At 40.4% G+C, this 17,882-nt stretch overlaps 1 protein-coding gene across 1 annotated transcript in view; it reads left to right on the forward strand.

Moving 5' to 3' along the window:
* Positions 1–372: 372 nt before the first annotated feature.
* Positions 373–17,882, forward strand: part of IMPA1 (inositol monophosphatase 1) — a 124,486-nt gene continuing 106,976 nt past the window's right edge. The window contains exons 1-5 of the mRNA XM_078687105.1: positions 373–948; positions 1,369–1,437; positions 7,955–8,088; positions 15,243–15,347; positions 15,516–15,561. Coding sequence (XP_078543231.1) covers positions 1,375–1,437; positions 7,955–8,088; positions 15,243–15,347; positions 15,516–15,561 — 348 coding nt within the window. The 5' untranslated portion in view covers positions 373–948; positions 1,369–1,374. The remainder of the gene's footprint in view (positions 949–1,368; positions 1,438–7,954; positions 8,089–15,242; positions 15,348–15,515; positions 15,562–17,882) is intronic.

Raw genomic sequence — 17,882 nt, forward strand, 5'->3', positions numbered from 1 at the left:
GCGCATTTTAACTCATTGCGCTTGCGCATTGAGCTAAAATCGCACATGCACTGCATCAAAGCGCCAGTCTAGTTAAACTCTTGTTTAAGCCCCTATAGTCTCGTTCCGCTCAATGTGCATGCGCATTGAGAGGCGAGACCTAAAAATGGCAACATTTTTTTAAGTTCACTCTCAATACAAGGCTGCCTTGCTGCAAACAAAAAGCCTTGTTTGGTCGTCGTTCACAGCTGATCTTCCGTTCGATGTGCTGCTGCTTCTGTCTTGAAGCAAGTGTCTTAGAGGAGGCGGGGCTTTAGGGCCTGATCCAGACACACATCCAATCACGGAAGAAGGGGGGTGTTGACACAAAATACGTACATCACGGCTCTGCCACCTAACTGGTTTCTTGGTTGCTTGAGGAATGTCAGGGCTCTACAACCTGAGGGCAACGCATTTTACAGCCGCTTACTTCGAAACAGTCAGCTTGCTGTTGTGTGCAAGGAGCTTAATGTTGAACGCGAGACTACTATCGTTAACAAAACAAACACGTGAAAGCAGTTCGTTATTATGCATTTACAAAGAGGAGTTTGTTTTAATTCTACATATAAAACCAACCAACGGTTTCAGACGTTTATTTCAATGAACAGAATTGGTATGTGTATACACTTCCGTAAATTCGCCGTCGATGCTTCCTTGTTTGCGTGCTTTTAAACTTTTAACATCATCTTTCGCTTAAACTCCTCCCAGTTGGACATGTGATCTCGTAAGACGTTGTCTTGCAGGAGGGACCAAAAACTCACATTTCAGGACCAAAACTACAAACGTGATTGACATTTACTTCCGGGTTGGGCGAGTTCACAGTGGACCATACTGGAAAATTACCCAGCAAAGGCAGACAATTTCAGATGTGCTGCTGAGAGCTCAGGTCACACCGGATTCCGAGGTGCGAATTCTACAATCTCCAACCAGGTAGGTGTGTTGTGTTGCCAGCCACTAGAACATTATGGATGCCATTCGGATCAGAAAAACATCTTTCTTGCTCTGAAAAACATCATGCTGAATGGAGTTTTCAAAATAAAATACTTAAAGGTCTAACTCTGTTTACGTGTTATCTTACGCTGATTATTTTTTTTATATCGCAGCGGTTTAATCGGAATGGGTGATGCTTAAAGTCTTGAAACTCTGGTGGGGGATAACATGTACCGACCTATATGGTGCTTCAGAGCTCTGCTTGTTCATGATACACAATGGTGGCCCGAGCATTGTGCAGAAAATGTATCAGTGAATTGCACATAATGCGATTTCGTGAAGCCGTGTGACTCGATCGCATGTGTCCACATTGTATTGAATTCCTGTGTTTAAATGTATGTTTCTATTCTTTGACTTCAGAATACAATGGGGGATCCTTGGCAAGAGTGTATGGATTATGCAGTTACTATAGCAAGAAAAGCTGGAACGGTATGTATTTAGTTTAAATGGGATCATGTACATTTAAGTTGCGTTTTAGAAACATTTATTGTCTATGTAATACACAGTGAGTGACGTGTAAAAGTACTTCAGAAGAGCGAATGTATTGTTCATGTATGTATGTACATACTACTGACCACTATGTCTCTGTATGAATCCAACCCGCACTTAGATCGGCTGGCGAAGGGATGCTGCAGTAACAGTTATCAGTGTGTCTGAGACTGACAAAGGGGAGGGGATGAACTTCCTTTCCTACCAGAAAAAGTTTATCTGTAAATATAAATATGTATCTTATAAAGTATATCACAGTTTTACATAGTTATTATGAATCACGTCCATGTTTGCAAAGTCAGAATTTAGTGTGCGTGGCAGAAGTACCATCCTGTCTAGAAGTACTGAAAAGAAATGTGTTTAACTTTAAGTTAAAGCTTCCCTACTATTGGCAGAAAATCACTGACACCACATGCTGTCTCTTTTCCCATGAATAGCTCATTCTTGCTACTCTTTCCTTTTTATATTCTAAAATTTAACATCAGGCATTTTTAATAGGAAAAGCAAAACCAAATCTAACTGGATGTGCAACCTGCTCAAACTTTATGATTGACACATTCATAGTCCACATGGATCAGTTAAATACCTGATCAACTTAAGACCCGGCCTAAGTGTTGCATCTAATAAGAAAGATCCAAAGTCCATGGGAAGTTAAAAATAGGATTTATTCTCTACATCCAAATGAAGATTCAATAGCAATACTTACAAAGGAATTAACAATAAAGAATAAATGAAGAAGGATGTAACACTAAGCTAATGAAGTCTCACGTTGAAAACCGTGCTCATTTTCGTTCTTTTATTGCTTTTACCACTGGTATAATGGGTAGTGCCCTTACCCCATCGGATGACTATCCAGATGTTTCCCAGGTTGTAATTTTGTGGGATAAAAATAGTCTCCTGGGCGTAGTTGGTATTGGTTAAACTGTTATTTTTGAAACCCACTGATTTAGTCTAGGGTATAATTTACGGTGCTGGTTCTTGGTGTACTGAATGAATCTACACTCCCTGTGCATATTTTTTCAGAAATAGTTTCTCATGGCTATTCATTTTCCGGTGTTTTGTAATTTTTCAGATCATTAAGTTGTCAAGATTTGTGGGTTTTTACATTGTTTTACTCCTGATAAAAACCGATGCATGCTTAATATTTGCTTCAAAATGCAAAGGGAATAAAACACAAATGTGTGCTTTAAATAATTATTTTTTCTCTCTTCAAATTCCAAACCACACAGTAAAATTCAAACCGTGTGCGTTCCTTGCACAACATAATCTTTGTTAATGGTTTCTGCCTCAGTTGGTGATTCATGATCTGTGGGTAGGCGTTTTACTCTAACCACCTCTAAAACACAGCGTAATTCAATGTGCAATTAACATATAAATACATTTGGTGTTATGAACCACAACCAGTTTACTAAGGATATTAAAATGCAAAATTGATTGTCTGTTGAATCTGTTCTGACTGGATTCCCCTCCTTCATATCTGTCATACTTCACAAGCACTTTCCTTGTTCACACTCCCCTTGGAGCAACCTTTTTACTTTTAAACATTGAATAAGGTGTTTTGTTATAAAAGTAACTGAGATATAATAAAGTCACTATTAGAGCTATATTGGGTGCCATTGTGCCATTTGAGGATGCACATACTTGCATTTTGAAGAAATTGGCATTAATGATCCTAATGCCTTTTTGACAAAATAATGTTTTCATAACTAAACTGCAACTTCCAGAAGTCCGGGACCATTGTTTTTCTATATCGATTGATACCCAGGTCCTTGGACAGTTTTGGGTTACTCCATTATATCATAATGATAATTCCGGAGTGGCATTCCTAGCTTTATTTTAAACTGTACTCAATTTACAATGTTTTCTCTACTCCATGAAAAGTAATTTATGTCTTTGTTATCTCTAAACAAACCCTTCGGTTTTCCTTGTGATCCTCTTCTGGCCGGCCTACAGAAGAAGATTTACTAGTAGATCCTAGTTGGGCAAGAAAAATTATTAATATCTGATGGAAGGCCGTGTTCTTGAAATCCTGAAGTTATCTTCTGTAACTCCTGTTCTAAAAAAGCTGCCATTCAATCCAGAAGACCTTCTTAATGATAGACCTATCTCACCACTGCCTTTTCCTCTAAGGAATTGGAGAAAGTGATCTTGAAACAACTGTCAAAATTTGTGCTAAGAAACTCTCTTTTGCAGATGAGCTTTCATTCAGGCCAAAGCACAGAGCTTACTTTTTTTGCTGTTCTTGGTCTGAGATGCTCAGCTGATGCAAATATTCCAATTGCTTACAGCAGTATTTGATGTGTTAATCACATGGTTGTTCTATCAAGACTCTCTGACTTAGGCATTAATGGATATGCCCTGCTCTGGCTTGCAGATTTTCTGTCCAACAGATCTTTCTGTGTATCATAGGCACCCTTTGAGATGTCAGTTAAACTTTATCTGTGGCGTCCTGCAGTGATCCTTTTTAGCGCTGCTACTTTACAACCTTTTTTTTATTCCCTTTGGCCATTTCCTCTAAGCATTTGTGTTGAATTGTTTGCTTTATGCAAACAGAACCCAAATATTTCTAAATCTGAATGAGATTCTAAGTTGGCAGCAGCATAACTTTACAAGTGTCTTTTAAGCCTTCATCGCTGGTTAAAAATGATTTATCTGATATCCTCTCAAATGGCCAGAGCTTTTTAAGTGCAACCTCTGGTCCCTTTGGCTTTACCTCCCTTCCCTTTTAATTGTGGTAAAAAAATTTCGGTGTTAAGACTGACACGTCTTTATCCATAGACGATCAAGTTTCATCAGTCGTTAAGTTGTGACTTTTTCAACAGCATAGTTTGAGACAGGCGCTTTTTCTCTTTACCTCTGCCCAGATGATTCTAATTTTGAATGCATTGGTATCATCCCATTTAGATTAATCATTGCCATTTATCTAGTTTTGCCAACAACCCTTTTTGGCAAACTCAAGCTTATCCAGAATTCTACAGCAAGGGTGTCCTGGGTTATACACCATATAAATAATATTTCTTCAATTCTAGCCTCTCTTCTTTGGTTGCCAGTGAGAGAGAGACTTCTTTTTATGTCTCTCTGCCTGGTTCACAAGTCTAGATCTACTACTCTTCGATTCTCACTGCCCCATGCAGTCAATTTGAGTAATCTGTTCCCCTTAGCTTGTTGAGATTTAGCAGATGACCGAGCTTTTGCTGCTGCAGCTGCTGCTAGTTGGAACCTGTTGCTTGGGCATCTCCAGTCTGGTTTGGTAGATTTAGCCATTCATTCGACTGTAATTGATAAAACAAGCAGCTCTGGTCGAAAGTGAATACCACCCATTATTTCAGTAGCTAATTACAATTCTATTTTGATTGAGTGCAAACAACTGGTAGGCTAACTCAGCAGGCTGCATCCTTACTGTTGAGATATGTTTAAAACCTGCACATGTATTTTTTTTTTTAGCGATGATACAATGAGCACCTCTGCAATGAATAACAGCAGTTAATATCTCTTCCGTACTGCCCTGCAAAACTGAGGATGCAGTTGCTATATAAATGACAGGTTATTATTTTGTGTGGTTGACCATCATTGTTCTGCCATTTAAGTTACATTTGCTAAAGGTTTCTATAAGAGGGAGCAGGGTTGGAGTTGTTACATTTTTTACTACGCAACCACCCATATTAAATTTGTTTCCTTCATTATGTCAGCAGGCCTCTGGTCAGGAAACATTAGGTGCAGACGAGGAGGTGCTTCCTTAGCAAAACAGAGAGACTGACTGGTTCAGTCAGTGCTTGTTTGGACTATGCTTCATACATAGCCCCCCCTCCCCTTTCAGGCCATGACCCCAACCCATTGAGAACACAATTTCGAGAGGTTTGCATAAGACTGATGCCACAAAACCACGAAAGAGCGAATAGTGTACAATTCCAGTGTGGATGATGTGGTGCATAACCTTATACATTCTCACAACCCGGATAGACAACAAAACGGATCCAGCCTGTATTTATTGATCTGAGTCACTATGGAATGTGAACACAGTTTTGCAGCACAGGCCTGGACCAAGTCCCTGACTGAGTTATTGTACAGTGTGGGGAAGTGGGCATTTACATTATGAAACACTTTTAAGTTCCATCCTGCAATATTCCATGCTTACATTAAAACCTCATCACTGCCAAATGTGTGTGCTCTTCTGAGTAAGATCGGTGAAATGTGGCTGTACCATTCATGTAGTGCGTGAGCCATGTCTGAACAATGGACTGACGAGTATCAATGTTTAACATATTTTGAGTAGTTTAAGAGTATGTCCTGGTTAGACCGTACAGTTTGACATTACTGGATCAGGACTCGGCTCAATATAGCATCATTTGCAGAATTTCATGTTGTCCAAGGGTTAGCTAACCTCTGTGGAACTGAATGATGTGATTTAAACCCCTAAAACGCTGAAGTAAACTAAAGGACTGTGGGGAAATTGGAATGGCTTTGGTGTCCATAGACTAGAGGTGCACCTTTCTTCAAAAATTCGTTTTGTTGCATGATTTTATATATACCAATCTCCTGACTGAATGCCTTGGTTGTTACTGAAGAGACAACCTCACCCACTCGCAAAAGGTAAAGAAATGGTGGAAGCAGACTTACCCCAAATGGTGTACGGTACCCTGGATGTGGACGGCCCAAATTTGTATTGTCCGGAGCGGCATGTACCAGAAAGGCTGTGGACAATTAATTTGGCTTAGTGCTGAAGGGTATGGCTGTACACAGTTCTTGTATGCAAGATATGTAACCAGGATAGGTAGATTGCATTCCAGGGCAGAGCTTAGACTAGAAAGAGGCATGGCCTTCTGGTTATATTTGGCTTTTTATAAGAGTCATTCACTTTCCTTTTTGTCACACATGCAGTTATGACCAATGCAGCTTCTGGATCCTGTTTAGCACTGTGTACTTTTTTTGTAAACTACCCAGTAGTGCTACTCCATAGGTGTTTTTTTTAATTTTTTTAACAGGGTACCGTGGATGTCCATATAAAGTCAAATGCTAAATTCGCTCAGAACAAAGGCAATAATATAGTCATCTAGATCTGCATACCATTCTTACATTAGTATGTTTTGCTCCCTCTAGCAGATTTGGATGCTGTTACATTAGCAGTGCATCTGTAGAGAGGGGAACAAGATATACCAGTAAGCACAAATTACTCATCATAGTGCTGCTAATAAAGGTAGCACTTAAGGGCACATGCATCAAGCCATTTTCCGTTCGCAAAAGGGCCGGTGCACAGAATCGGACTGTTTGCGAACGGAAAAAAGCCATTTCTCATGCTTCAAAGGCTTGACATTCGTAATTCAGGTAATCACAATTATTTGTGATTACCTAAATTGCTAATGCATTTAGGTAATCGCAATTTGCGATTCCGTAATGGCGATGCATGTAGCCTTTCCTAAATGCGAGCTGTGCATTTGGGAAACGCTAATTACCATCAGCTTCAAGTTGATGGTAATTTGTGCATACTTTGAAAAATGCACAAAAATGCATTTTTCAAAGTGCCTTGTAGTGCACACATGCCCTTTGGGCATGTGTGTGCTTTACATGTGCACACTTACCTTATTTGGAGGGATGCTTCAGGGGGGCCTTAGGCCCCCAAGCACCCTTGGATTTGCATTTGCAGTTTGTGATTACCAATTTGGTAATCGCAATTTGCGAATGCATTACCATTCATTCCAAAAGGCCCATAGGAATGAATGGAGTCGCATTAGCTAATAGCGATTCGCAATTTCCTAATCGCTATTAGCTAGTGTTAAGGAATCACAAATTATTTTGCGATTCCTACATTCATAGCTTTTTGTGATTTCAACATAGAGAATCGTTCAAAATCGCTATTTTAGAATCACAAAATGTATGCCTGATGCATGCATGTGCCCCAATGTCCCTATACCGCCAGACATCCCATCTGTGAATTCCGCTCTATGGACAGAGAGGCATGGTAAAATGTAGCAGAAATGTAGGGGGTGGAGTGCACTGACACTCAGCCATCACAGATTACTATTTTTATGATGGAAAACTGCACTTCAATTCTTTGACCCCCCTCTCCCCCCGTTCCCATTCATTCCTATAGTCTGGGAGAAGTGTGACTACAAGCATAAGATGATTGGTGAGTACTTTGTACCTTCATTCTACTTCAGTTTGCAAAGACTTGGTCTTGTGGGGGCAAGCAGTTGTTAACTGATGGATGAGACGTGTAGGGTGGGGGTGTACTTTATGAGATCAAATAAGAGCACATTGAAGGACCACACATGCTCCCCTTGAAGCCACCAAACAGTAGCACTATCCCTAATGTAAGTACCAGGAACTGGGAAGCAGTTCTCGCACATCCTGTGAATTCAGTGGTCTACGCATGATGATTATGATGTTTTGGGTGTATAACTTCTTTTTTTAATGTTTTGCTTGTAGCCGTATTAATTGGTTATCCTTTTTCCTTTACCAGGTGGTCTGGGAAGCCCTGAAAGCTGAAATGGCCGTTATGGTCAAAAGCTGTCCCACAGATCTGGTAACTGAAACCGATCAGAAAGTTGAGAAAATTATAATTTCATCCATTAAGGAAAAATTTCCTTCCCACAGGTAAGATTTGTATCTTGTGAATTGATTAAAAAAAGAGACCCATTTCACTCTGCTCGTATAAAAAGAACATGAAAACTTATCCTCCTTAGAGTCTGGCGTTCCCCCTTGAAAAAATATATATTTAGTAAATCTTCTAACTCCGCTTCTTCTTCTGGATCATTGGCACATGGTAAAAACCGATCTGAAAAAGCTCTATACTTCCTCCAGGGACATCCTTCGCAAGGCATTATGACCATTCCCAGGCATTGTGACTGCAGCATGTTATATCGATTGTCGAAAGTGCCTCCATTCTTCACATCGAATAGAGTGTGAAGTGGTAGGCTGATAGGTCACACCAGCCTATTAATAGGTTTGAATTGAGAGAAGCCAGGGTTATGCACGAAACTCCTACTTGCTTGACCGATGCTGCTTTGTACCCATTGCCCATCGATGGCAACCTAAATGGATTTAGATATCCACCAACTTGCTTGGCTAGTACAATGTCTAAGACTCTAACTGTAACATGGCCTGTTTGCCATCAAATGTTCGTCTTAAAGACAATTCGATAGGATCCAAAGCGATAAAATTCATATTTATCTATATGTATCCTTATTTTGTGCTATCTGGAATTACACATAAGATTACAATTACAGCTGTAAGTTTTTCTATCTGCTGTCTAAACAGCCTGTGGTCTATTACTACTTTTTACCTTTATGGACCAACTCTTCCTGCCTAGCATATACTCTATTTACAACACCTTACCCTCTGATCCATAGCGTTGTGAGCCTCATCACACTGCTCTGGCAATGCAACATGCACATTTATGGTTGCTTCAATAAAATAACTATATATAAAGCTCTAAGGGAACAGGCAGTGCTTAAAGGGCATAGAGTACTTAGAACTCTTTACTGATAAGATAATAGTGGGTGCAGAGAAACTTCACGATATGTATGTGAGCGTGTTTTGTTATCACATCTAATGTAAAAAATGGTGTGCTGGATTTAGTTTAGTTGCTTTGACGTATATTCATTAAATATGATAGTGTCAATCAATCAATCAGAACATTTGTAAAGCTCACTACTCGCCCGTGAGGGTCTCAAGGTGCTGGGGGGAGGGGTGCTGCTAAGGCTCGAATAGCTGGGTCTTGAGTAGCCTCCTGAAGGTAAGTAGGTCCTGGGTCTGCTGTAGGAGGATGGAGAGGGTTTTCCAGGTTTTGGCGGCGAGGTGGGAGAATGATCTGCCGCCGGTGGTCGCTCTTCGATTACGGGGGACGGTGGCGAGGGCGAGTTCGGTGGAGCATAGCTGGCGGTTCGGGGTGTAGAAGGTGAGTTGTCTGTTGAGGTATCCCGGTCCGGTGTTGTGGAGTGCTTTGTGTGCGTGGGTGAGGAGCTTGTAGGTGATCGTCTTGTTGAAGGGAAGCCAGTGCAGGTCTCTCAGGTGGGATGTGATGTGGCTGCGGCGGGGGATGTCGAGGATCAAGCGTGCAGAGGCGTTCTGTATGCGTTGTAGTCGTTTCAGGAGTTTGGCCGAGGCTCCTGCGTAGAGGGCATTTCTGTAGTCTAACCTGCTGCTGACGAGGGCCTGGGTGTCCGTTCTTCTTGTTTTGATGGGGATCCACCTGTAGATCTTGCAGAGCTTGCTGAGGGTGTTGAAGCAGGAGGAGGAGATGGTGTTGACTTGCTTGGTCATGGAGAGTGTCGAGTCGAGGATGAAACCTAGGTTGCGTGCGTAGTCGGTGGGTGTCGGTGCTGCTCCTAGTGGGGTCGGCCACCAGGGGTCGTCCCAAGCCGAGGGGGTGGAGCCGAGGATGAGGACTTCCGTCTTGTCAGAGTTCAGCTTCAGCCGGCTGTTCATCCACTTGCCGAGGGCTTTCATTCATTCGTGGAGGTTGGTTTTGACAGTGAGGGGGTCCTTGAAAGGGAGATGATCAGCTCGGTGTTGTCGGCGTAGGAGATGATGTTGAGGTCGTGCAGTCGGGCGACGTGAGCGAGTGTAAGACTCAGAATCCGTACATTTGAACATGTTGTGGTATTTCAGTGAGCTGTGTGGGTAATATTCTTGTACTGCAATATAATGAGGATGGGCAGTTATTAAAGATTTACATTATTCTCCTCATCTGTCCTCGGTGTATTTCTTAAGGTAAAACAAACCATTTTCCCAGTGTTTGCTTGAAACATAACCTTTGATACAAGAAAAGCTTTAGGTGCACAAATTAAAATGTAGTCTTGTGGCTAGACGTCAGTGTTTGGGTCTCATTCACAAAGTGTTTTCCTGGCATAGATGTGACTTGCCTGGGAAACCTTGTACCACTGGATGCAAAATGTAGATTTGGTTCACAAATCCAGAATCTCTTAAGTTTTGCATGCAGTGGTGTCACCAATGATTTCCGACGTTTTGCAAAGTGTGTAGGCTTACCTGCAGTTTTGTTAGATACTTAAGCATAGTACTGGGCATCTCTAGGGGTTAGTAAGGCTTTTTTCTTGTCGTCTCAGTCTAGGCTGAGGGCATTGGGCAGTTACGTTGAGGTTACTGTAATTTTCCACTTTTGTCTAGGAGCCTCCATGTTGGCGCACTTTAAATGAATCAAGTCCTCCCATTTACCACTTGACTCCCTTCAGGGTGGCGGTTTGGGAAGTCCGTGCTTACTGCAGAACACAGTGTGAGGTAAAACTTAGGAAGTGTGTAATGCTTTAGATAACATTTAGTAACTTGATTGACCAGTCAGTTGTTCACGTTTATGAAGAAAACTACTTTTTGCAGGTTTGTAAATATTTGAGTACGCCTAAAACAAGCATCCTCAAAAATTATTTGATATCTCTAGATCTTTCTGTTCCAGAGAAGCAACCCAAACATTATTATAGCTCCTTCATGGTAAGCACTAGAAAATAGTTTAATATTGAAGCCCGTGGCTACTTTAGATTTTCTTGGGCCAGTTAGAACGTTCTCTTGTCTCCTCCTTTCATCAAGTCAACTTGTGTCATGGAGCCACCTGAGCACCAAGGATGCTCAAGAATAATAAACATCCAGAATAAATGATGTTCCTTAAAATAGACTGGTCTATAGTATTTAAACCCACCACTGAAACAGCAGAATGCCTGAATGCCTGGATGGCTGGTCAGTGTTAATCGCCGGAGGGAGAGCACCGGTCAAAGTTGTTGAAGTCCTGTGCCACACTGGACTCGTAGTTGGAAGAAGTTGACAAACTGTATAAACTTTTCCCACTGTTTATCCCCAAATTGTATTTTTTAATTTTGCAGAGGCCAGTTTCTCAAATTCTCTGTCTGTCAGGGTAAAGTTTATCTGGTCAGTGGGAACACAGGGCGACTAGGAGCTAGTGCTTGGAGTTATAATGACACTTTCGGCCCCTAGCCACTGATCTCATGCAAGACAATGGTGACTACAAAATTAGCTAGCAATTTCTCTGTTACCTTAAGAGTTATGATTGGGTTATGACACATTTAACCACTGTAATGGATCTCTATACCAAACAATGAAGACCAACAGTCATCCAGTCCTGAACTGGTGCACAGCCCCCCCGGGTGTCGAGCTCTAACGTTGAACAACATAATCTCTGAGGAATCCCCTACCTATTTTTCTCTGGTAGCCAGACTTAGTCAATATAGAGGAGTTCATTTTTCAAAAGTCGAGGTACTCCTTGAAACTTGGAAGAGTACCCCTCACGACATTGAAGCCAAATGTTGTGGTCTGTGTTCTCTGATGTATCCCCTGCGAACAGTTTGAAGTGGCTCAAGTAGATGTGGAATGGCGTTATCTGGAGAGCTACTTCACATTGCATGTGGATCACAGCAGGAAAGAACGTGAAATGAATTAAAAAAGAATCCTGTAAGTTTTGTGAATAAGTAAGCTGTAATAAATCTACCCTGCATCCACAGATTTGTTAGACCAAAATGTTTAGGAGACTTGGGATCTAGTATAGCTTCCCCCCCCCACTTGATTACTCCGTTAGATTCAAATATAATGTTGTCTTCCTGTGCTTCATTTCTTATCTCTGTCAATTTCAGGAGTGCTCAGAAACTGCCTAAGCAGTGGTATGAGCAGTTTTTTAAATGACTAGACAAAATTAATTTGACAAAGTAGCAGTTTGGCTAAGAAGAACAACATAAATAGTTTCCAGGTAAACGTCAGAAATAAAATAAAACCACTCCTACTAGTCTGCTAAAGTAAAAAATTGGAGATGAGTTCAGTAACTTCAGTGTTCAATGCCATTTCCATTCTGGATAAGTGCTAGTGAGTATTTTGAATATTTCTTGGAAACTAATTTGATCATTGCAATTGAACAATTTGGCTCTCTTAGGAGTTTGCCATCATACTTTATGAACAGAGACCTTGCCTGATCTCACATCAAGGCTTCTGAAGACATTATGCTTAATTTGTCCATTTGTTACAATTCCGTAAACATTTCCTGCAGTCCCACAATTTTGCCATATGTTGCACCGTCTCCCCAGATATGTCTTTCCTGAATCTGACTCATAAGCAGTCAAGTAAGTAATTTCAGTAATGTAGAAACTTGACACCCTCCCCACACACACATCCCTAGTTTGTTTGATTAGAAACGCTCAAGTTAAAAGGAAATGCCAGATCTAGCATGGAAATTACCGTTCAATCATTTACCACGGTATAGGTGTTTGTGCTTTTTGTTTTAGTGCAAACCTAGCTTTATCTCACAAAACTTTGGCAGTGTGAACTGAAAAAGATCTAAGGATTGCAAACTGGTAATCTGATGACCGTGTGGGGAATTTTATTTTTAATAATCCATTGACTGGACCAACATATATTTCGGGTAAGAAAACCAAAACCAGACAAAAGTTCAAGGATCTTTGTTAGTATTCTGTGACCTCTGTATTGGTATTTCTCAGGTATGATAAACATGTTGACAAGACAGGCATATCAGTTCCCTGAGGGAACATGTAAAGTTATTGCTCCAAATTTGAGAAGGTTTTTACAAAAAGTGGATAATCTAAGCATAGAGGATTTACGTCTACCAATTGCAAATGTTTCTGACTTTTAGGGTTCACAAAAAGCTGATAAAGTGTCCTTTGGAGTTCAATGCATTTCATGATTTCCAGGTTACTCCTTTTCCTCTACTAGTCCATCGGACTGATTGTTGGCGTGGAAAAAGTTGTTGCTTAAGGAGAAAAACTCTTGGAATATGGAGGTATTCTCTTTCCATCCTAACTAGACAAGCAAACCTCTCTCTCCCTTTTTTGGCTGTGTTTCTAGGTAAGGGTATGCGTAGTTGGCGAAGTACTACTACGCAGAACTCCACGAAGTTGAACAAAAACTCTGTCAAATCCGCAACTTCGCTCCGCCAACAGAGACCTGATATATTTTTGGTAAAATAACAAGGTTCTCTGTCTTTATATGCTAAAATGCATATAGTCATTTCACAAAAGTGAAACTATTAATTTAGCAAGCAGTGAGAGATGTGATGATTTGGGATCCTCCCTAACCTAGGGAGAGAACCGAGCAGATGCCTTGAAAACAAAGAGCACATCTTGCTGAACGATTCAGTGATGTCCCATCCTCGTAGGACCACCCCAAGCACAGTTATTATGGGCAAATCAAGCTGCAGTTCCACTCGTCGTTATTAGATGTCCCTCACGAGTCAAATGCAAAAGCATTGAAACCCTGAGCTGAGAGCTAATACTATAAATTCTACAAAGAGCTGAACTGCAGCTTCATGAAAGGGTTTCAATGCTTTTGTATTTGACTCGTGAGGGACATCTAGTAATGACTAGTGGAACTGCAGCTTGATTCAATGCGTTTGGATTTGACTTGTGAGGGACACCTAGTAACGACGAGTTGAACTGCAGCTCTTTGTAGAATTATTTTGATATTGGATACTATAATATTCACTGCCCACTGCTAATCTCATCCCATAATGCTTTGCAGAGCCTTTGGTTGGGATTGTATTTTTGCCCATAATAACTGCTTGGGGTGGTCCTTAGAGGATGAAACCACCACTGAATCGTTCAGCATGATATTCTCTTTGTGTTCAAGCCATCTGCCTGGTCCTCCCCCTAGGTTGGGAGGGACCGCAAAATAATCACCTCTCTCATTGCCTGATATTTTTCAATATCAAAGTTCACTTTTGTGTATTGGTTATATGCTTTTTAACATGTAAAGTTGCTTTTTCAAAGTCTTTATGGGCGTACTTTAGAAGCTGGCTACTCTACTACGTGTTTTTCATGGAATGCGTAGTTACCAAATCTCCACAAACTTCGAGAGCCGAGCATAGTTCTTTGCCCAGGGTTATTTCTAGGGCTGGAACAACAAAGTAAATTCTGTATGAATATCAAGAAATGTATTAATAGGTGTTCCATGCAATTTGAATCCCCCCCCCCTTTTATTGGCATTTTCCCCACCCATAATACTAACGTTTTTCAGTTGTACCAGATCCTGATTTTTGAATGGGGAACCCAAGTTCAACTAGTTTGAGCAAAAAAGTGTTTGAATTGGATGCATTATTATTAAAACGTAATTTCTGGACATTACACGCATAATTAAACTGTAATTTCAGGGCATTAATCATCCATAGTGCTTTTAGATTATTACAACGTAGCTACAAATAGTCCTTTTTCACAGTGAAAAAATGGTGATTACATTGGCACATTGTAGATCACAGATACTTGCAGAGCCGTTCAGTGACCCCCCCGCCCCCCCACCATTAGTTAAACTTGTGGCAGGGTATAATCGGTACTCTTCTCAATATTAAATCTTTAATAGTTTGAATACATTTATTAGCTAATACATCTCATTGATGACTGATTTAGAGAGAACATTTGTTCAAAGTCTTTGTCCATTATTAATTTGTGATCATTGTAGTTTTGTTGTGACCAGTATATTGTTTTAGATTTATTTCACTGTTGTATTTTGAACTGTACACGATTGGTTAGAACTGCATATTCTGCAACTCTTTGCCTTTGAAAAAGCTGTCTGCGTAGGTACATTTGTTTCATGCTCTGCTACATACACACCTTTTAATGAAAGGCAAATTCCAACGGCAATGAACATTCTAAAATGCGATGATCTATATTTTGGCATTTCCTCGGCCTTTGTGTGTTGTCAGATATCAGTCTGTTTATGCCCTGTCAATCTTACGTTTGGAAGGTTACAAATAGTTGATAACGTGATATTTACTTGTCTTTTTTTAGCTTCATTGGTGAAGAATCTGTCGCTGCTGGGGCAGGAAGTACATTGTCTGATAACCCAACATGGATCATTGACCCCATTGATGGAACGACAAACTTTGTGCACAAGTAATGCTTCTAAGTGAACATTTAAAAGCCTTGAACCTTTTCTGTTTGGTTTCAAGGATCCACTATTACTGTTCAGATTCTTATATTGAGACTGAACAGCAGTTATTTATTTTTGGTAAAAATGTAAATTGTAAAAATCTCAATACACCCTATTGTTTTCCTTTTTAGGTTTCCGTTTGTGGCTGTATCCATTGGCTTTGCTGTAAACAAAAAGGTTTGTGTGTTTTTATTTTTTAACATTTTTGGAACCAGTTGCTGTTTTAGTGTCATTGAATTTTTTGAAGTCCTTCATGGCATTGGATCTCCCTCCTGTCTCTGTAAGCAAATAGGCTGATTGATTATAACTCGGATTCTGTTTGAATCTTCGGTTTAGCAGGATTATGGATATGTTACTGGTAGGTTTATTGTATAAAATGGCAGATTGCATTTGATTTACATAGAGCATGAATAATAATGCTCCATTGGGTAAAGGAAATGTTTCTTCAGATCATGTTGCGCTACCTGAAATAAAGGTAGAACCTTAACAAAAGTAGACTTTGTATTCCAGACCCTGCTGTTATGTTGTCAGCCAGCATGCATAGTCCACTATATGTTGTACAGATGTTTTATATTGAAACCTAGTCAAGTGCATACCTCCAAATATTTAGTTCTACGTGTTTTCTTAGTGGTATACTAATCTAATAATTGCCCATTCAGTCAGACTTTAAATGATGAACATGCTTGGAGATTGCTCCTTTCCTACCCTTTTCACTCATTTAAATATGATTTTACATTATTTACAGCAATTATAATGGCTCAATTCCCAGCACCTTTGTGGCAGTTCATTATTCTGCTTCATCTCTTGCCTGCAACAGGGAATAGGAAACTTCCTGAGATAGTTCGCAACTCTAAAGGGACAAAACGTTATGTGAATTTGTGCACCATGTATTGTATTGCAATTTCATTTATATAGCGCTTACTACCCCAGATGTGGCGTCGAAGCTGTAGACACCTTGTAAACCAAACTCCTAAGATGAGATCTAGACTGTGAACCCTGTGCCCTTTGATGTACTCATCAATTGTTATTTAACAACATCCACTTTCTGCACAGTAGCATCTTTTCTCCAGAAAGCAATACTCCACTGCTGTTTTGATGCATTCAGAATAATTTCCTAATCTTGCGATTCAAGAAGAGTTCATTTGTTTTCTTCTTCCATTTTTAAACCATTATGAAGCATGCTTCAGACGGAAAATCATAACGTTTTGGGGAGGCAGATAGCTTTGCACCCGCTCACAGTATGTGGCACCTAGCCAAAATGATATTTACGAATTTTTCTGCACTGTTGGAGCAGGAGATTGGAAATGAACATCGTTTTAATACACAATATCTTGCCTGTCGGAGACATACATTTTCCTCTTAAAGGTTTTTGCATGACTTATGCTTGCCATTTTATTGGCTTCAAATACATACGTCTTTTGTGTCAACTCCTCAGCCTTCATGCATGCCATTTGGTTGATTTTGATCTCTAGGGTCGATGTTTCTTTTGCCTAAAAGGAAGACTCACAGATGGGTTCTTCTCTGCACAGTGGACAAAGACATTTTCTATTAGAAAGTGTTGTCCCACCATTTGAACTTGGCACCCTGGGTGTTTATACACACATGGCAGTTCATTGACTGCCTCCTCACATGACCAGTATTTCATATACACTTTTATTTACATCACTGGTTGGTTGAAGGGTTTGTCGACTTTATACGCCACAAAAACTCAGTAGGCTAATGCTGATATCCGTTCCTCTATGCAGTGTTCCCATAACTTGAACACATCTTTTTTGTGTTCTTGCACTCCAGTGTCCTCCGTGGAGTGGCAGTCAATTAATCTTCACTTTAGTCACAATAAGAGCCTCTTGTTTCCTAGTAGATGAGTCATATGTTTGATGGTGGGATATATTTTACAGATTGTTTCTCCTATGTATCTCAAATGAGGGTGCTAAAAGTGGCCCTCCTTAAACCTTACAAGCGCACTTTGAGGTAGTGGAGGGACATTATTTTAATTCCCATAGCTTGCTACTCGCTCAAGGGATAAATGTGCTGTAACTAGCAAGGGAGATTTTCTGGAGCCCCTGGAAATTATTGATCGATGAGGGTCTAGTTTGCTTTAGAATGTCCAGGAGTATTGAGTTGGGTTTGAAGGTCATTAACCTTGCCCTCTAGTATATTCTTGCCGTAATTGGCTAGAAGCTAGTGTTGATCTAGACAGGCATTGCTTTGAGGTGGAGGATCTCTGTCCAGGGATACCTCTACATATGTCTCTCTAGTTACCACCCTTGTATCACCCCTGTAATAACCTTTACCTACATGTTGGTGGTAGGTTTGTTGTTTCTGGTAGGACTTTTGGTCAGTAGTGGTGGTTTTGGCCACATCTCTTCCCTGGTACCTATGAAAAGACTGCTGCCTATGGATGGTTGTCTGCAATGAATACGTGGATTTTGAAGTTCTGTATCCTTCTTGATGTTTTCCAATTGGGAATCTAAGTCTGGGTCTAAGAGTTGTTCCCC

Source organism: Lissotriton helveticus, chromosome 4_1 (genome assembly GCF_964261635.1).
Source record: "Lissotriton helveticus chromosome 4_1, aLisHel1.1, whole genome shotgun sequence".
Lineage (NCBI taxonomy): Eukaryota > Metazoa > Chordata > Amphibia > Caudata > Salamandridae > Lissotriton > Lissotriton helveticus.